General features: G+C 46.2%; 1 protein-coding gene across 1 annotated transcript in view; it reads left to right on the top strand.

Moving 5' to 3' along the window:
* SORL1 (sortilin related receptor 1) overlaps positions 1 to 20,372 on the top strand; it is a 160,545-nt gene that overhangs the window by 120,452 nt on the left and 19,721 nt on the right. Inside the window, exons 30-40 of the mRNA XM_033861888.2 lie at positions 165 to 299; positions 1,142 to 1,297; positions 4,679 to 4,828; positions 9,281 to 9,412; positions 10,768 to 10,894; positions 11,055 to 11,224; positions 14,588 to 14,700; positions 14,941 to 15,045; positions 15,728 to 15,800; positions 18,518 to 18,600; positions 19,950 to 20,046. Of these exons, the coding sequence (XP_033717779.1) occupies positions 165 to 299; positions 1,142 to 1,297; positions 4,679 to 4,828; positions 9,281 to 9,412; positions 10,768 to 10,894; positions 11,055 to 11,224; positions 14,588 to 14,700; positions 14,941 to 15,045; positions 15,728 to 15,800; positions 18,518 to 18,600; positions 19,950 to 20,046 (1,341 nt within the window). The remainder of the gene's footprint in view (positions 1 to 164; positions 300 to 1,141; positions 1,298 to 4,678; positions 4,829 to 9,280; positions 9,413 to 10,767; positions 10,895 to 11,054; positions 11,225 to 14,587; positions 14,701 to 14,940; positions 15,046 to 15,727; positions 15,801 to 18,517; positions 18,601 to 19,949; positions 20,047 to 20,372) is intronic.

Below are 20,372 nucleotides of genomic sequence, written 5' to 3'. Positions count from 1 at the left end.
GTGGATATGCTCTAGTCTCCCGATGCGTCCAGGAAGCTGCCTTGTCCTTCTCTGGGAGGGCCTCGTGGGCTGCCTTGGGGCTTGGGTGAGGAGACTGTGTGTCCTTGGAGCTCTGTGTCCACAGCGTGCAGGGCAGATGACTGACCATGCGGTTCACCCCCCAGAAAACCCCACGGAGGCCCCCAACTGCTCCCGCTACTTCCAGTTCCCGTGCGAGAATGGGCACTGCATCCCCAACAGGTGGAAATGCGACAGGGAGAACGACTGCGGGGACTGGTCTGATGAGAAGGACTGTGCAGGTGAGGGTCCGGGGCAGCCCCATCGCTGAGACATGCCAGCGTCCTCCCACCTGTTCACACAGAATCCAGCTCTGTCTCTTTGGTGGCTGGCTTAGGCAGTGACTTTTTTGGGAGGGGCGGGGGGTAACTGTCTCTCTGAGTTCTTTGCTCTCCCCCTCCCGCTGTGAAAGCAGCCCGGTTGATTTCTCCTGTTCTGAGGGTTATGCTTTCCAGGGCACAGTGAGGACTTTAGAGCTCAGAGCCTGGCTACCCCGAGTGTGGCCTGCAGACCCACAGCTCCTTGATAGAACGGCAGCCTCTGACCCCACCCGAGGCCTCCCTCCTGACTCAGCGTTTGCGTTGTAACGAGCGCTCTGGGTGACGCATGGGCCGTGACACATTTATGTGTACGTGATACATGCCAGGGGAGCACTGGTGTGGGCGGTGTGCCCATCCCTTTCCTTCTCGGTGTTCTTGTCCCGGAGCCGGTCTCGGGAAGGTTGGCGTTAAGTTAAGCAGAACAGGGTTTATCCTCCATGGTAATTAATTCTCCCACCCACCCTGTGCATTCCGAGTCCTTCCACCAGCCTGCATGAGCCCCTGTGAAACTAACTCATCCAAATGTTAGCCCAAAACAAATCAAATAGGTAAGGTGAATCCACTCCAAAGCAGGGAAGAGAATACAGTCTGTTCTGACACCCCATCATAAATGATTTTTCACTGTTCGGAACCGTGCCTGACACTGGCCTCCCTGGGCTGGTGCAGCTAAATCTGGGACAGCCATACTAGGTTTGGGACACATCTGGGTCTGAGATCAAGCTTCCTGTAACATTTTGGGTTTCCTTGCTTGGTGTTTTCCTCAGATTCACATATTCTTCCCTCCCCTACTCCCGGGCCCTCTACGTGTCTGCCCAATTACTACCGCTGCAGCAGTGGGGCCTGCGTGATGGACAGCTGGGTGTGTGACGGGTACCGAGATTGTGCAGACGGCTCGGATGAGGAAGGCTGCCCCTCGCCTGGTGAGTACTGCACCCGGCCCTGGCCCGTGGCACCTGCTTTAAGGAGAGGACCTCTGGGGCTACACCCTGGGCACAGCCTGGCTGAGGGCAGTATCCTGCCCTCTGGGACTCTGCTCTGTGGCCAGGCCCCTTCTCACCTCCAGAGCAGGGAGGCCCCGGGGAACTGAGAAGTCATCTTCTATCACTGCCCTCTGATCTTCCTGCAGGGAAAGGCCAGCCGCCCTGCTTTCCTCCTTGGCTGTGGTTGGGTCTCCTTTGCTTCCTCTCCACAGGAGGTTACCATGGGAATTATAGGGGAGGTGTCTGTGCGTATTAAACTCGGGGCGGCGCAGGGTACAGAACCCGAGTCTCTGGCTTGCTAGTTGGCGGCCATCCTATTAACAGAAGGGTAAGCACTGCCATCTAGTGGCTGAACACAGAGAGGCTCTGGAGGTCTGTGAGTGACCGTATTGCTGGAGGTCTTGGTGAACCGTGAGACCGCCGCCTAGGGCACACCCTTACCTGCAGGCAGAATTGTATCCTTTCCTAAACAGTTTTCCATTTCAAACTCAGTTATAATAAAATAATAGGTCATTGCTTGCCATGGTTTACATAATTCTTTTCAGCAAACTTATAGGTCAGTAGTCTGATTTTCCTCCTTTAAGACTTGTTTTCATCCCATCTCTTCCCTGTTTAAAATCATCACTGGTTTCCACTTGTCCTTTTTGTCCAGAAGATAGACCCTAACCCCTGAGTCCTATTTTCAAGGCCCTGTTTGAGCTGATCTTTCCTTGCTTGCCATTACTTTTCACTTCTGCAAACTGCACTCCTCACCCACCCTGGACGCACCTGCTTCTTCTCTGCCTAGATTCCTCCAGTAGGGTTTTTGCCCTTATCAGACCCGACCTCGTCCCCCTACTTTCCCTCTCTGTGAAACCCACTGTCGGTCAGGGCAGACAGAAACACAGGTTTCGTAGTTAAAGGAGACCTCAGTATGTTGTCAGTATTTCTCAAAGTACAGCATGAAGCCCACCTGTAATGGAATCACTTGGGGTGTTTATAAAATTATAGAATCAGGACTTCTGCCTGGAGCCCGGGAGCTCCCCGTGTGAATGGTAGGCTGACTAAAGATTGAGGCTCCTCTTTCAGGCAGGTAGGGTTTTATTCCCCTTCTCAAGACCCACCCCCACAGAGCGTTCATTGAGTTCTTTAGCTGATGTCCACCCCTTTTCCAGTGTCATTGAACTCTGCCCTGTTGTCCTTTTGGCGCTGAACTGTGAACAGCCACATGTTGCTTCTTGGTCATTGCATGTGTATAAATCTTTCCTTTCCATAGCAGTTGTGCCGGACCTCGTGTTTTAGTCTGAATCTCCCACTCTGCCTACCACAATAATAGGCAGATAGCCAGTGCCCCGTAAATGCTTCTCAGATTAAAACAAATGAAAAAAAACCCCTTCTGTCTCTGCCCTTTTCCCCCAAGGCCCATCTCTCTGTAGTAACTTGATTGTCCCTCTCTCAAAATTGCCTGTTGGTTACTGAAACCGAGCAGGACGTTAACCAACTCTAGCAAATTCGGACTAATTCAGTGAGCAGATTCCTGTTTAGATGCTGCGTTCAGCTTTTTTGAATTCTTTTTTTATGTATGTTGCCCATGTAACGTTAAATTGGCATCTAGCTCTCAGATCTTATTTCTTCACTGGATATTTCTTCACTCTGAACTGGGTTCTCTGCCTCATGTCTCCCCCTTTGCGATTTATCTTCCAAGAAGCCTGATACATACTAATACGTAATTATATCCTCTCCCAGCCTGGACCCCCCTGATGGTGCCCTTACTGTCCAGTTGTGAGCGCCATGATGTGACTTGGCCCAGTCCTCTGGCCTCATTTTTTCCCCCACTCTTCTCCACGCACTTTGTTTTAGCAGAGTGCTTCTGGGGGTTGGAGAGGCCCTTTAAAAATCCAGTTATCCAACTGTGGACTACACACAGTATCCCAAAGCTAATCATTGCTTTTTGTTGTTGTTTGCTGCCTCAGGTTATTGTATCTTTTGCTGGTGCCTCCCTTTCAGCAGCCTCTTGGTGTAACTTTCCACAAGGTCACTGTATTAGGTGATTCTCAGCTCCATTGTTTGCCTTGGAGATATCCCTTCTAAGAGGAGCTTGGCGTCTCCTATCTCGGCTGACTGTTCTCCCAGCCTGCTGCCTGTCCTTACCCTGGGGCTTCACTGCCCTCCCTGGAATTCTCTTTGCTTTTCTCCTGATTTAGATTCCCTGTTTTCCTGGACCTTGTGTCTTGCTTTTTCTTGGTTTACTCCCTTGTTTTGCTAGAGCACACCCTCTGGTAGCTTTGTCAGGTGAATATGATGATATGGTGCCCGAGGACACGGTGATGATGGCCTTCATTCAAGGTGTTTATCTCTTGAGTTTCTCTGGGGTTGTCTGGGGCACAGGTATCTTCTGGGAGGTTGCTTCTCCATCCTTAGGACTCGCTTTACTTCTCTCACGTTGCAGCTCCTTTTTCTATATCCCAGGTCTTTCCTCTTGGTTTTTAGTTTAATCCCACATTTTGGTAGAGCACATTTTCCAGAAATTTCCTGAGAAAGAGTACCTGGGAGGTATATTTGAGGCCTTGCTTGTCTAAAAGTGTTTTTCTTCCGTGTTCAGACCTGATTGGTTATTGGGCTGGGTTTGGAATTCTAGGCTGTTAAAATATATATATATATATATATATATATATATATATATATATATATATATATATATATCCTTCAGAAATTTGAAGACATTCGAATTTCTGACTTGAGAAAGCAGCTCTTGGAAAATCCAAAGCCATTTTGATTTGAATCTTTTATATGTAATCTGTTTTTACTGTCTGGAAGCTTGTAGAATCTTCCTTTTGGTACCAGTGTTGAAGTTTCACAGTGCTGTACTTTGCTGTGGGTCTCTTTCTGTCTAATGTAGTGGATGGCACTGATGTCCTCTTTGATTCTGGAAATTTACATATTTTAGTTTTGGAAAATTTTCTTGAAATATCCCTTAGTATTTTCTTCTCTCTTTTCTTTTTCTTCCTGGAACTCTCGTCAGTCATATGTTGAATCTCCTGATCTAGTCCGCTTACTTTTTTAAAACTTAAAAAAATTTTTCTGTAATCTTTTCTTTTTCTACTTTCTACAAGATTTACTCACCTCTGTCTTCAAAGTCTTCAACTAAGTTTGGGCCTGAGAGAGAGAAGGATGAGATCCCTGTGTCTCGTCAACCTGCCCTCTTTCACCAGAGCTCACGTTTCTGTTCAGGTCCCCGTCGTAATTCTGAAAGCACCGAGATCTCCAATACACCCAATAGGTCGCTATTGCTGGCCAGCCCCTCAGTACTAAAAAGTGAATTTTAAAAATCTTTTCTTCTAGCAAATGTCACTGCTGCCTCCACTCCCACCCAGCTCGGGCGATGTGACCGATTTGAGTTCGAGTGCCGACAACCGAAGAAGTGTATCCCCAGCTGGAGGCGCTGTGATGGCCTTCAGGATTGCCAGGACGGCCAGGACGAGGCCAACTGCCGTGAGTCATCGACGGGGCCGTCTCCCCCAGGGAAGACTTCTAGAGGCAGGATGTCTTGTGCTTCTGCTTTGTTTCTCATAATAATAATTCTGGTATTATCTCCATTTTAGATATAGGAAAGTTAAGCTTCAAAGAGGGTCACCTCGTCAGTAACAGACTGGGGCATTTATTCAGTACTTTTTTGTACAAAATTGTGATCTTTTCATCAAACCATGTTGCAAGTTCTTGTAGGGAGGAATACTCCAAAATAATACAGAGAAATTAAATGGGGATTAGTGTAAAATCCTGCACTTATATTAAAAAGAGTGAACAAAGTGGGCCTTTGGGACATTGAAATAACAGGGCAGATTGATCCAACACTTACCATAATAATAGTAGGAACATCTGAGCCAGATAAGTATAGTAAGAAGAACATTAAACATAATTAGCAAAGAAGAAATGAAATAGGGCCTTCCTCCTGGGTGGGATTAATTCATTAATGGGTATTCTTTAAATAAGTTTCTTTAGCCTGTTTCAAATCTGCCTTATACATAAGGATGTTGCTTGGTTAAGATCTTAAAAATCAAGGTGTACTCTATCTACAATTTTCCTCAATCCATTAATCGGATAACCCTATCAGCAAAGGAAATGGGATTAGTGTGACATGCCTCTTCTTAGAGAAGCTGGCCCCTGAAGGCCACTACATTCTGTTCTAAGTGCCCATTAATCATTTGTTTAATAATCAGTTTAAGAATTTTTGGAGATTAATGACAGCCTTATTCCCAGTTTCTAAAAACTATGTTCTCCCTTTTAAAATATTGAGACATGGGCTTCCCTGGTGGCGCAGTGGTTGAGAGTCCGCCTGCGGATGCAGGGGACACGGGTTCGTGCCCCGGTCTGGGAAGATCCCACATGCTGGGGAGCGGCTGGGCCCGTGAGCCATGGCCGCTGAGCCTGCGCGTCCGGAGCCTGTGCTCCGCAACGGGAGAGGCCACAACAGTGAGAGGCCCGCGTACCGCAAAATAAATAAATAAATAAATAAATAAATAATAAAATAAATAAATAAAATAAAATATTGAGACATGTTTCATAAAGAAACCTCGAGCATCCTCCAGCTTTACTGTTCAGCTGTTCTTTGATTATATTTTACCACATTGTTACCAAGTGGAGTAATTCTGTGATGGGGATCTTGGTATTTTCTGAAACAATCCCCTTCTGAGCATGGAGTCCTTCTCTGACTCTCCTGTATAAAGTCCCCATCACTCTCTTACTATTACTGTCTTTATGTTTCTTTGTAGCTCTTATCAGTATCTAAAGTAACATATTGGTTTGTTTACTCATTTGCTGTTTCTCTCAATAGAAGGTGAACTCTATGAGGGTAGGTCCTTTGTCTGTTTGACACATCACCATATCCCTAACATCTTGAATAGCAGCTGATTCATGGTAGGACCTCCGTAAATGTTCACTGGATGGATGGATGGATGAACTCCATCTTGGGCTTCTGAGACTGTTCACTAGTAGTTCTCAAACCTTTTCTAGATGTTCTAATGCAGTTTTATATGTAACCAAGCCCCCCATCCAAGCTCCCCCAGGCCAACCAATTTTTGCTCAGCAAATGACAGAACTGTATGATACAAGGATTCTCTTAAAAAACGGAATTCTGTACCTCCATCCTGGAGACATTCAGTGAAGTCTTAATCCTTCTTTCACAAGGAAACTCATCAGTTGAGGACAGCGGTTATAGTATTCTGCCCCCACCTTCCACTTCCACACCCTGTATCTTTTCATCTCTAGTAAAAGTTCCCAGGATCCTTTACGTGTTCCTCTTGACCATCCTGGTTGCTCTTGTGAGAACATTATCCAGTTTCTCTACCTACATCTCAAAGTGTGGTTTTCAGAAGTGGATGCAGTGCTTCAGATAGAAAACAGGATCACCTTGTTCTAGAACAGAAGTCCTCAGTGCTGGCCAATTCTGCTGAATCACTGTGGAGCTTGTAAATACGACACACGCCCAGTGTCGTGTTTCTGCCTCAATAGCTTTGGGGCAGGTCCTAGGAATCTGTATGTTTTAGACGTTCCCCAGAAGACTATTAAGAACCACTGTTGTAGATTCTCTACTGTCGGATAATCACCGTGGTTTAGTGGTCTGTTTGGATTTCTTCTAGTATGGGTAGAGCCATTGTATGGAACATTGTGTGTATATTTCCATGGGGTGGGGGGCATAAGCTAGGAGGAGTCTGATTCAGAGTCCCAGTGGAGAAATTACAGTTTGAACCCAGGAAACCGAGGTAGAATCCCAATGTAAGATCTGGGCAAATTACAATATTTCAAGTGTGTATTAGTCTCCTATGGCCACTGCAATAAATTACCACAAACTTAATGCCCTAAAATAACACACATTTATTATCTTACAGTTCTGTAGGTCAGAAATCTGATAGACGTCTCACTGGCTGAAACCAAGATGAAGGCATGGCTGAGTCCTCTGAAGGCTCCAGGGCAGAATCCGTTTCCTTGCTTTTCTCAGCTTCTAGAGGCCTCCTTCCTCCATTTTCAAAGCCAGCAACGTTCTGTCTCTCTGATCCTTCTTTGGTCTTCACATCTTCCTCTTTGACCACAGCTGGGAAAGGGTCTCTGCTTTTTTTTTTTTTCTTTAAATTTATTTATTTATTTACGGCTGTGTTGGGTCTTTGTTTCTGTGTGAGGGCTTTCTCTAGTTGCAGTGAGCGGGGGCCACTCTTCATCGCGGTGCTCGGGCCTCTCACTATCGCAGCCTCTCTTGTTGCGGGGCACAGGCTCCAGACGCGCAGGCTCAGTAGTTGCAGCTCATGGGCCCAGTTGCTACGTGGCACGCGGGATCCTCCCAGACCGGGGCTCGAACCCGTGTTCCCTGCATTGGCAGGCAGATTCTCAACCACTGCGCCACCAGGGAAGGCCCGGGGTCTCTGCTTTTAAGGGCCTGTGTGATTGGATGGACCTGCCCGGGTAACCCAGGCTTAAGTCCTATGTCAAGGTCTTTACCTCAGTCACATCTGCAGAGTCCCTTTCGCCTTATAAGGTGACTTTAACATGTTCCAGGGATTTGAAGATGGACATATTTGATGCGAAGGAGCAAGAGTAACTTTAGAACCTCTTTACTGGTGGGGTCGGGTTCTGATATAACTCTCCCTGTTCAGGGCCGAGCAGGCAGGTGTGAGTCTCTATCATGAAGGCCCAAGGTACCTGAACCAGGACCCGGTGCAGACCTACCTGGGGTGGCAGATGCGGTTTCTGTAGCCATTCTCATCTTTCTTCTTTTTAGGATCATTTGCAGTTACCTTGTCATCGCTTCCTTTTTAGAGCCTCTCATGCAGTTTAAATCTACTTTCCAAACTGGAGAGAACATCAGATGATGGTTTCCAGCCAACGAGTTGCATAACTCTTAACTCATCAGTGCTCTTTACTTGCGTTATTTCATCGTCTGCGGAAATACTTTGAAAAGCTAAACAGTTAAAAAGAGTACATACAGTAGACATGCCTCTTACTATTGTGATTCATCTCATTATTATTAGTCTCACTCAAAGCAGAAATCAGAGGGTCATTGTGGACTGCAGGCTGACAACAGGAGCAGACGATTAGGAATAAGCACCGCAGAGGAAGAGCTGCACCTTGTGGATGCCTGCTCTCAGGCGTATTCCAGGTGCTTGATCTCACTGGGTCCTTGTAGACACCATAGGGATGGAGTTGTCACTCCAGTCTTATACCGGGGAACTGAACTTGGGCACTACAGGCAGACCTCGGAGGTTTTGCGGGTTCTGTTCCAGACCGCTGCAATAAAGCGAGTCACACGGATTTTTTGGTTTCCTGGTGCATACGAAAGTTATGTTTACACTATATTTTAGACTGTTAAGCGTGCAATAGCATATGTTTAAAAAATAACGTACATGCCTTAATTTTAAAATAGTTTACTGCTAAAAAATGCTAACCATCACCTGCGCCTTCAGTGAGTTGTAATCTTTTTGCCACGCGTTTGTAATATCAAAGATCACTCATCACAGAGCAACATAATAAATACAGTAATAATGAAAGAGTTTGGAATAATGTGAGAATTACCAAAATGTGACACAGAGACATGAAGTGAGCAAATGCAGTTAGAAAAATGGCACTGGCTCTGCCACCAACCCTCAATGTGTTAAAAAACGCAGTTATCTGCAAAGTATGAAAAAGCTGAACACAATAAAACGAGGTGCGCCTGAATTAAACAGTTAGCTCAGGCTCATACAGAGCGGGATGTAAACCCTGATTTGTTTGACGCCAAAGCTCTGGCCCTTCCTGAAGGCACCTTCCCCCGGTCAATGTCAAATGAAGAGGGATTAGCAAGCCAGCGTGGGGTCCCTGGCACCCCCATCCCGAGGGTCTTTTGAAGCAGAAGCTGTTGAGTTCCCTTTTCCCGAACACGAGAAACCTTTGGTGACCGTGGCCTCTCGTGTGTTGCAGCCACGCGCAGCACCCTGACCTGCACGGGCCAGGAGTTCCGGTGCGAGGACGGCGAGGCCTGCATCGTGCTCTCCGAGCGCTGCGACGGCTTCCTGGACTGCTCGGACGAGAGCGACGAGCACGCCTGCAGCGGTGAGTGTGGCCCCCCAGGACCCCGGGCTCACCCTTGGCCCTGCTGGGTAGGCCCTGAGGCTGAACCCTCTTGAGCTCTTCCTCAGTCTGAAAATGCAAAGATCCTTGCTCACTGTTGGAGCTGCAGGTGAGGCGAGGCCCAGTCCCGCCTCTGGTGCAGCCTCCAGCCCACCTCGCCCCTCTCAGGGAAATGTTGGTCTTAGATTGGATGTTTTTGGTTTTTTGTTCTATTTTCTTTTGCTTTAGTCCTTGTATTGGTACTTGGATCCTTTTATTTATTTATTTTTAAATATTCTTTTCCATTATGCTTTATCACAAGATATTGAATATAGTTCCCTGTGCTATACAGTAGGACCTTGTCGTTTATTCATCCTATATATAATAGTTACACCTTAGAATGGAGTGTTTTTGAGTTTAAATAATGATAATTTTAATCAAAAGATACTACTTATGAAAAATTAGGTAGTGTCTTAGAATTATGATTTGCTTAATTACAGTAGTGCATTCTGTTATACAAATAAAACAATTTAACTTGATCTTTCATAGGAGTTTTTTTAATTTTTATTTTATATTGGAGTATATTAGATTGGCTTTGGAAGGACGTCCCTCGTGTTGAGGCATCGTTGCTCCCACAGAGCGTCAGGCTTTGTGGTGGGGTGAACTCCATCCTTCTGTCTGGAATGCATTTAGCAATCATTTGGGGGCTGCTATAACAGTACCACCGACTGAGCGGCTTAGAAGCAACAGAAACTCATTTCTCACAGTTCTGGAGGCTAGAAAGTCCGAGATTGAAGCACCAGCAGATTCGGTGGTCTGGTGAGGGCCCACTTCCTGGTCCACAGACAGCTTGTCTTTTCTGTGTCCTCCCACGGTGGAAGGTGTGAGGGAGCTCTCTCGGGCCTCTTTTACAAGGACACTAATCTCATTTTCAAGGACTCCATCCTTATGACCTAATCATCTCCCAAGGGCCCCACCCCCTAATACCATCACATGAGGGATGAGGTTTCAGCATATGGATTTTGGGGGACACAAACATTTCAGTCTGTAGCAGTAATGGATCCTGCCATGACATTGTCTTTGGATTTGTAGCATTCTCTGTTGAGAATCAGGCTTAAATCAGTGCAGACAAGGAGGTGAAATGCAAGGAGAAATGCCATGCTTGGAAATTTAGGAGACCTTGGGAAAGGTTATATAGGAAGGTCTGAACTCTTTTTTTTTCTGGGGTGTCTTAAGATAATGATGGTGGCCTGACCACATCACAGTAGGTCTGCCTGAAACCAAGGAACCTCTTGGGTCCTTTGAAATCCAAGATTTATAAGATATCAATTTCCCTTTTTTCCCCTTGCTCTCTCTAGAGGAATTAAATGTATACAAAATACAGAATCTTCAGTGGACAGCTGACTTCTCTGGGGATGTAACTTTGACCTGGATGCGGCCCAAGAAAATGCCCTCTGCTTCTTGTGTGTATAACGTCTACTACAGGTGGGTCCCATCTTTGCCATGGGAGAAAATGATGTTTCTTTTGCCACTGGATGTTCCATAAACTCTGTGTGCGCACAGAGCAGCTCTTTTTTGACGTATTCAGACATCTCAGCCGCCCCATGCGGCTTTGACGTGATGCTATCTTTGTTCTCTTGGCCAGGGTGGTTGGAGAGAGCATATGGAAGACTCTGGAAACCCACAGCAATAAAACGAACACAATATTGAAAGTCTTGAAGCCAGACACCACGTATCAGGTCAAAGTCCAGGTCCAGTGTCTGAGCAAGGTGCACAGCACCAATGACTTCGTGACCCTGAGGACTCCAGAAGGATGTAAGTGCTGCAGCTTATTTTTATGGCAGGGACAGGACCTTATGTGGGATTTTCAGAGAGTTTCCCAGGATGCTCAGGAGCATGGAAACAAAAGTACTTGTGCTTCCTATGTGGCTAAGTTTTATGGTCCTGGCTGAGTTGTTCTTACTATGTCACTTTTTTTTTTTCAATACAATTCTTTTTATTGAAGTATAGTTGATTTACATTGTTTTAGGTGTACAGCAAAGTGATTCGGTTATACATATATATATATGTATTCTTTTTCAGAGTCTTTTCCATTATAGGTTATTACAAGATATTGAATATAGTTCCCTGTGCTGTGCAGTAGGTCCTTGTTGTTTATTTATTTTATATATTGTAGTGTGTATCTGTTAATCCCAAATTCCTAATTTATCCCTCTCCCCCTCTCCTCTTTGGTAATCATACGTTTGTTTTCAATGTCTTAAAACGATTTTTTTAATTGAAGTATAATTGACCTACAACACCGTGTTAGTTGCAGGTGTATGACATAGCGATTTGATATTTCTGTAATTACAAAATGATCACCACACATAATGTTTTTCTGCCCACCATTGCCCTCTTTCTACCTCTACCTTCCGTCTCTAGGTATTTCCCAGTATTTGGTACTTAGGAGATCATCATTGTTAACGTATGAGACTCGTCAGAAGTATTGTGGGTTCATTTTAAGGAAATTTACCAAAACCCTTGGGTCATAGAGAGTTCCCTAGTTCTTCCCCCTTCACAGTAGTTGACATTGGGTGACTGTGCTGATTCCTGTGATCTCTGCTCCCCAGGTTTTGTGAACTTTTCATTTGCAGTTGCCATCAGAACCATGTTTACATTTGGAGATGTTAATATGAACTCATGTTTATCTTAACGTGCGTGTAGATGGTTACACGTAAAATATTTCTAGATCTGTGTATGTGCACAGGTTAGTACACACGCATATTTTTTCTGCTTTGTCAACTGAGAAGGCCCAGAAAAACTTTATCATTCAGATTTAGGTTTCTAATGCCTTCTTCAATAAGAGGACACAGGGCTCTTTGAAGAAATGGCCAAATCCAGGCCTGGGGCAGGAGATCTGTAAGATAAGCCTGGAGCATCTGGTAGTGCCAGAGTGTAAGGAAGTGCTTACTAAGTGAAGTAAGTCAGAAAGAGAAAGACACATATCATATGCTATCACTTATATATGGAATCTAGAAAAGTGATACAAACAAACTTATTTACAAAACAGAAATAGACTCACAGACATAGAAAACAAACATATAGTTACCAAAGGGAAATTGGGGGGAGGGTAAATTAGGAGGTTGGAATTAATAGATGCACACTACTAGATATAAAATAGATAAACAACAAGGACCTACTGTATGGCACAGGGAACTATGCTCAATATACAGTGGAAAAGAATCTGAAAAAGAATATATATAAACTGAATCACTTTGCGGTGCACCTGAAACTAAAACAACGTTGTAAATTAACTATACTTCAATTCAAAAGAAGAAAAAAGAAATTAAGGAAGTGCTGAACAAAACACACAAAAAAGAATCTATGAGTTATGACTTTGTTAGAATAACATTTGTTCAGTAGAGCAGAGAGAGTGCCAGAGAGTCAGCAGAAGCCCACCAGGGAAAGTGAAATAGAGAAGTTTATTACTCCCAGGTTCTGAAGGCGGTATACGCGTACCTCAAGGGGCCACGCAGGAGGTCAAGGCAGGGTGCAGGCAGAGAGCAGCGGGACCTGGGGCACACGCCTTTTTTAGGATTTGTGGGTGGAGTGCTGTGGAGTTCCTGGGCTAGGGCTGGTTTGGCCAATTCACACCAAAAAAGGGGGGTTTTGGTAAACTTCTTGGGAGTCTTACCTAAGGAGCACAAGGGAGAAGGTCCTGGGAGGTGGGGAGACTTTATCATAAGGCCCTTGGGGAAGTCACGTTAGGGATTTGCATTTGCTTGTGACTCTTTGGGCTGTGATCCAGGGCTTGCTTGGGGGCTAGTGTCAATTTAAGGCCCCCTTAGCCTATTTGTCTAAATAAAATGGATGCTGAGACAGCAATACCATGGGCTAGCTTAGCTAAACTCTAAGTGGAACCATTTTTGAAATATCCCATTCGTTGATCTTCTTTCCACAGGTGGTAGCTGAGTCCCTACTACTGCTCAGGAATTAGGTTAGACACTGGAGAATCAGATGAATAAGGCACAGTTCCTGCCCTCCAAGGGCTTGCAGGCCATGGCTTGTTGATGAACATTCACTGTATTCACTTGCTGAGGCTGCCATAACGAGGTACCCCAGATAGGGTGGCTTAAACCACAGGCATTTATTTTCTTCCAGTTCTGGAGGCTGGGAGTCCAAGGTCAAGGGTTGGTTTCATTCTGAGGCCTCCTTGGCCGTCTTCACGTGGTTTGCCCTCTGTGCGTGTCTGTGTCCTAATTTCCTCTTCTTATAGGGACACCAGTCACATTGGGTAAGGGGCAATGACCTCATTTTAACTTAATGACTTTTTTTAAGACCTTATTTCCAAATACACATTCTGCGGTACTGGGGGTTAAGACTTCCACACCTGAATTCGGGGTTGGAGGTGATACAGTTCAACCCTTAATATTCATCTTCAGCGGATTATCAACATGAATAACTCCTGTGCAGTCAAAATGAAGTTTGACTGGAAAGCACTGTAACTGGTTTCTGTGTGGTTTCTAATTGGCCTCTGAAGGCAGTCACAAAAGGGGAGATCCCGAAAGGTCTCAGAAATGCCAGCAGTGAAGTTATTAAGGAACCTACTTTGAAGGGGGTCCCTTCATTTGAATCTAGAAGTTCTGTGCTATTAGAAAGTAACGCTTGGGACTTCCCTGGCGGTCCAGTGGTTAAGACCCCGGGCTGCCACTGCAGGGATCATGGGTTTGCTCTCTGGTCGGGGAACTAAGATCCTGTACGCTGCGCGGCGTGACCAAAAAAAAAGAGAGAAAGTAAGCTTTATTTCTTTGTAGCCACACCAGTGGTTCTCTGGTTGTACGAGAGTTCAGGACAGCAGATGCCGTCCTTGACAATTAAGATCTCAGCATCAAAGCCCAGGGCCAGTGGTGACTTAGCCCGCCCACGTGATTCTATCCTGCAGCCCTTGTGAGCCCCCGGCCTGCATCAGACTCGCTGAGCCGTGGTCTGATACGTGCAGTCATTAGATCTGTGATGAGTGCAAGCAGGCCTTGCATTCCGGAAGAGAGGAAAGGTGTTCTGTCAGCTGACAGCGCTTTCTAGCAGATAGGTCCCACTGCCAGCTCTGGATTCTTTCTCGTCCGAGTTTTAAGCTCAGGGAAATTCCTCCAGTTGATGAGTATGCAGATGGATTTTAACCCTGAGTTGCCTCTTTTCCAGTGCCAGACGCCCCTCAGAACCTCCAGCTGTCGCTCCACAGGGAAGTGGAAGGAGTGATCGTGGGCCACTGGGCCCCTCCCACCCACAGCCACGGCCTCATTCGGGAGTACATCGTAAGTCCCTCTGGCAGCGGGCTGTGCGCGGGTGAGAGCAGGAGATTGCCGGGGCTGGGAGAGCAGAAGCATGTTCTGTGTGACAAGGACGTGGTTTGCTGTCGCCTTGTAAATTATCATCCATCCTCTGGAACGTTTTGCATCTCACCTTCCCCTCTCTCCGCCTGCCTCCTTGCAAGATGTCGGGATGCCCAGACCTTTGGTTACCTGTCCATAGTATTTTTTTTCTCCTCACTTCAGGTAGAGTACAGCAGGAGTGGTTCCAAGATGTGGGCCTCCCAGAGAGCTCTTAGCAACTTGACAGAAATAAGGAACCTGCTGGTCAACGCTCAGTACACTGTCAGAGTGAGTGTTCACACGCGTTTTAGCCGTCCAGGTGGTCTTGGAACATGGGGAGCTGGTTGGCCTTTCATGAGAACTCCGTGCCTACCTTTGTGAGATGCTTACTCGTGGTGTGCTCAATACCCAACCTGTTGCTCTGGAAGCTTGTCATTTCTTTCAGTCTCGTAAACCAAGGCCACAGAGAACTTGAAATCAGACTTTGCTCAGATAACCAACAACCGATGGTAATGCAGCTTTACCTGCTTTTAACCCAGACATTCTGCTAGTGCTTTAGCTCCAATTACTTTTGCACCCACCTCTTTTCTGCTTATTTTTAGCTGCAGGGAGATGCAGAGCTATGATAAGTAGCATTTATAAAATGATATTGTGGGGTTCTTATGAAATATATTATCAACATCTTCAGTAGAAAAGAGATTTTGTGCAAAACATGTTTTGAGACCATGAAGTGTATACACAGACTCCCTCATAATTTCAGTGCTATCACAATTCCCTTTACCCAGGTTCCCTCCCGTTGTCTCTTTCCCTGTCTTATTTCAGTTGCTGGGGCCTCTGACTCTCCTGAATCCCTCTGTGTATAATTTCTTCCACCCTTATAGCCAAAGCCTCACCACTTTCGCTCACTCGGGATTCTTACTGTGTGGTATGTTGCCTGTATTTCATACTAATTTGCACTCTGATTTGAAAGGTGGCTGCAGTGACCAGTCGGGGAATAGGAAACTGGAGCGATTCTAAATCCATTACCACCATAAAAGGAAAAGGTAAGTGATTCCAGCATCTGCAGATTTCGAGAAGATAGAATAACCCTTTGGAAATAACTTTCAGTGTGACTGGAAAATGAAGAAGCAGAGATCAGGAAACTTCACACAGCCTCCCTCTCCCCGATACACGCACTTTTGTGGGCGTCTCCATAGTGCTTTACACACGAAGTCTTTGGGGGCAACTGTTGAAGGTATTCCTCCTTCTAGAACTGAGCATTTGTTATAATAAAAACATACAAAGGGATTTCCAGAGGCCTTCATGCCCTTGTTCTCAGGCACAGTATCAAAAATAGAAGGAGTCCTTCCTTCCCAGCCGAGATAAAGATGATCTTGTCCATGTGTAGTTGTGGTGTTTTTAAGAGAGTGCCGTGCTGACACTTGTTACTGCCCCAGGGGCACCGACCGACGATGCTTAGGTGGCAGTTTTCCAGCGCTCGAGCTGATCGGAGTCATAGCTTACGACTTGCCACGGACCTGCTCTGCATACACCAGCTCATCTCGTTGAACCCTCAGAACAACTATAAGAACAGATAAGGGACTGGAAAGGTTATGTCTCTTTCACGCAGTCAGTCAAGTGACAGAGCTGGGATTGGAACCTGATCTCCTGAGTCCAGAGCCTGTGCCCTGAACCACTGTACCACCTGCTTGCCGGGAGGGGCTCCTTGCCTTGCACACGTGCCTCGAGGGTAGTGTCGGGTAGGAGCTGATGAAATAGTGGATGAGTGAGTGAATTGAAGCAAGTGAAATGAAGGCTCTGACACTCTATGGGAGACAGTCCAGCTCGTCTTCCTGATTGTAGCTTTGGCGCTTGGGGCTTTCGTCTTTGGATTGGCGGGCGTTAAAGCCAGAAGTGTCGCCTGGAACGTGCTTGGGGGATTATACTTTAATCTGAGCCTGTGAGAAATAGGCTCTGGGTCATGGAGAGTCACTGTCAGGTCGCCTGTGAAATATGGTGTCATTGAGATCAGGACAGGGGCAGCTAAACTTAGTGAAGCCAGCCAGTCTGTGGAGCAGGGAGTGTGTGGGTATTGGAAAAAGTGTACCGAGTTCACACTCCCCGAGAGTTTTGATTGTGGTATTATTTTCCTCTACAAAGTCAGTCAGAACAGACTGACCATACATACTGAAAAGGAGGGACATTGGAAGGTCATCAAAAGAACAGGTAGTACCTTGAATTCCTCATCGTAAGTCACACCTGCATTTGAAAATCTCAGTGGGTGGTCGCTTCTCTTTAACTTCCTTAATATGATTTTGAGGATGAACCCCAACTCCTCATATGTGTGTCAGTGAGGGCATGTGTTAGGCAACTGTGTGCCAAGTCAAAAAGTGTGAGTTGTGATCTATCTGTGACCTCGTGTCCTAATAAGGTACAAAACAGTGGTGGCGTCACCCAGAATCACCACCTTCATTAGTGAACGCAGTGGATTAATTATAACAGCAGTGAGAAAAGGCACCTTATTTTGAGCACCGTGCGGGTTGTTTTACGTGAACTGATCTCTCTTAATCCTTATCAACCCTGTGAGTATTCTTATGCTCATTTTGTAGCTGAGGGAACTGGGATCTGGAGAGGATCGTGATCTGTCCCCAGCCACCACGATCATAACCCAGGTCAGCTTTACAGCAGCACCCGAACTATTTTGCTCTGAGCTGGCTGCCTGAAACTCCTAATATCCTTTCTTCTTCTGGTTGCTGTGTTTTCCTCGAGCCCACTTTCATTGATCATCTGGAGAGACTCCTGCAGATTTTGGTACCTCTCTTTGCCACAAAGTCTGAGGCACTCCTCTGAGTCTCTCCTGCTTTGCCAGTGTAAGAGGCATATGTGCCGAGAGTCTAATACGCACGCGGCCATTTAAATCTTACCTTCCGACGATGCTGACTGCATCCAGCGCTCCTGGGCTATGCTTGGCCGCACACTGTCAGGTTTCTGCTGGGTAGACCTTCACAGTGACCGGCATCATGCTCGGCACTTGAGCCAAGAGGGGTCTTTTCTCTCTGCCGCCCTCTCCTTGTGCCCTCAGCTCCCAGTCTGAGCTCCGATCTTTTTGGGAATCCAGTGGCTCACCAGCTCTTTAATCTGTCGTGGGAACGGGAGAGAAGGGGAACTGTAGTTGGGTGCCAGGCCCTTGACATGCATTATTTTAGTGACTTTTCCCACCTCTGAGAAGTACAGAGGGGTCATCTCCAGGCTTCACGAGGACAGGTAACTTGCCCCAGGTCCCAACGCTGCTGTGTCTCTACAGGAATTTGAACTCCAGCGTGTGAGACTCCAGAGCCCAGATCCTTCCCGTCCTGCCACACGCGCATTTACAAGTTAGGACTTAAGATTTAGCTTGCCGTCAACCTTCCAAAAGGACTTGAGCCCTCTGGGACTTTGTTGGTGCCAATACAGGTGGCTCTCAGGGTGATCCCTGTGCCTTTCAGAACCAGGCTGAAGCTGGGTTCATGAGGGACATTTACATAATGGAACTTTTCTGCTCGACCTCATTGCCGGGATAGCTGACTGAGCCAAGATAGTTATGTGTTCACCAGGTAACTGTGGACCTAACCTCAGCTTCAGGACAACAGTGGTAAAAGGGAAGAGTAGAAGCCGCCAAAGAAATGCCCTTTCTTCCCCGACTGAAAGGTTGTTTTGTCTCTTGAGTTGAAAACTGTTAAGTTCTGCCTTCTTCCCTTTTCATCACCTGGTTTCTCTTTTTGAATCCCTCTTTTGTTCTCAGTGATCCCACCCCCAGACATCCACATTGACAGCTATGGTGAAAATTCTCTAAGCTTTACCCTGTCCGTGGACACTGACATCAAGGTAACGTGGAAATTTCAAACCAGCGGTTGGGCGGGGCTTTACTTTGCATGGGAACCGATATGGCAGAGGACGGGAAGATTAAGAAAAATGAATGACTTGACCCAGCAAAGCTAACATACCACACCTAGGTTGGTTCTTCCCCCCACAAAGAACAACTTGAGTCTTCACGTGTAATGATTCTGCCTCAGCCTGGTGCCTTTTTTTTTTTTTTTTTTACCGTATAATTAAATGGTTCACAGCTACAGTGCAAATAAAGAGTTGGTGTTTACAGAATATGTATGCCCTGTAATTTTCAGCTTTATTGGATTTCCTGGTGCCGAGCGCTAATGCAGAGGTTCCCAAGAGTGAGTCTTAGGAGAGAGTCAAATACCTCGGAAGCATATCCACTTAGATCCACCTAATATTCTCCCCTTCTAGCACCTTCCTCCCCTCCGCTTGGTCCATCTGCTTGACCAACTTCACCATAATTATCCGTGTCCCTTTGGTTTCTCAAGTTGCCACACCTTTCATGGGGTTCTTTCTTGTCTGTCTCCCCTCACATCCCTCCCTGTCTGTGAAGCTGTGGTGGGAGCAACAGCCTGTGTCATTGACTGAACTACAGTTTGGTGTCATGCCTTTGGCTTCAGAGACAGCTGATGCCAGAAGTGACCTTGTGTAGACCTCGTCTCTATAGTCTTTGCTCTTGAAAACGTTTTAATTTGGTGCATTGGCCAATATTTTTAAAGACCTTTACATCAAATCTTCTGTGAGCTCAGAACTTGGAAAAGGTAGTCTTTCCTGACCCATGGATGTGTTTGCTCCCATTAGACAAAAGAGATCTAAGCAAGCCCCCTTTGTATGGACCTCTCGGCCTTGACTGCAAGGACCACCTGAGCTAAGACTGATCCTTAGTTACCGTAATCTAATTACCTTTTCAATTTTTAGCCTTTCTGCCTTTTTTTTTTGGCTGTGCCACGTGGCTTATAGGATCTTAGTTCCCTGACCAGGGATTGAACCCGGGCCCTCGGCAGTGAGAGCTCAGAGTCCTAACCAGTGAACCGCCAGGGAATTCCCTTCTTTCTGCCTTTTTAAATTGGTTCTTGTCCTTTTATTATTTATTAAGTCTTTTGTGTCATTGAATCTATATGTTGTATTATAAATGGTCTCACATTTGTTTTTAGAAGTAGGAGGGAGTATAAGTAGTCAATGATAGCACAAATGGAACTGGTTTAAGAATCCAAAGGACTAGCCCGTCCATTGTAAGAAGGGAGATAGATACCCGAGGAACAACAGAAAAGATCTTCCTTTAGTGTCTGGTGAGCTCTGTGAGTGTGGACTGTTCCTGTAACATGGCTCTTGCTCCTTGGCAGGTGAATGGCTATGTGGTGAACCTCTTCTGGGCGTTCGACACCCACAGACAGGAGAAGAGAACGATGAACTTCCGAGGAAGCATATTGTCACACAAAGGTAGCGCCCTGGAGCTGGTCGGTGTGTAAGGAGGAAGGCTAGACCGATGCTTTCCTGGAAGTAGAGCTTGTGTGGGGCGCCGGGACAGGTGGGGGGTCTTCTCTGCAGCCGTTCTGAGTGGGCAGCTGTTCTCCATTGAGGATGCTGTCAGTGACTCCTGAGTCCAGGTGAGGGATCCATTGGGTGGTTCCCCAAATTCCCTTCTAACCTGTTGTCTCTTCATGGAAGTTGGAGGCTTAAAAAGGAGAAACAAGAAGCCAGGTTAACCTTCTACAGATGCTTTTTGCCTCCCAAAAGAGAGAGTTCCTGGGTTTAGTTACCTGTCT

The sequence above is a fragment of the Tursiops truncatus genome, chromosome 8 (genome assembly GCF_011762595.2).
Source record: "Tursiops truncatus isolate mTurTru1 chromosome 8, mTurTru1.mat.Y, whole genome shotgun sequence".
NCBI classification, from domain to species: Eukaryota; Metazoa; Chordata; class Mammalia; order Artiodactyla; family Delphinidae; genus Tursiops; species Tursiops truncatus.
Note: the sequence above shows the minus strand (reverse complement) of the source record. Positions and strands in the feature narration are given on the sequence as shown.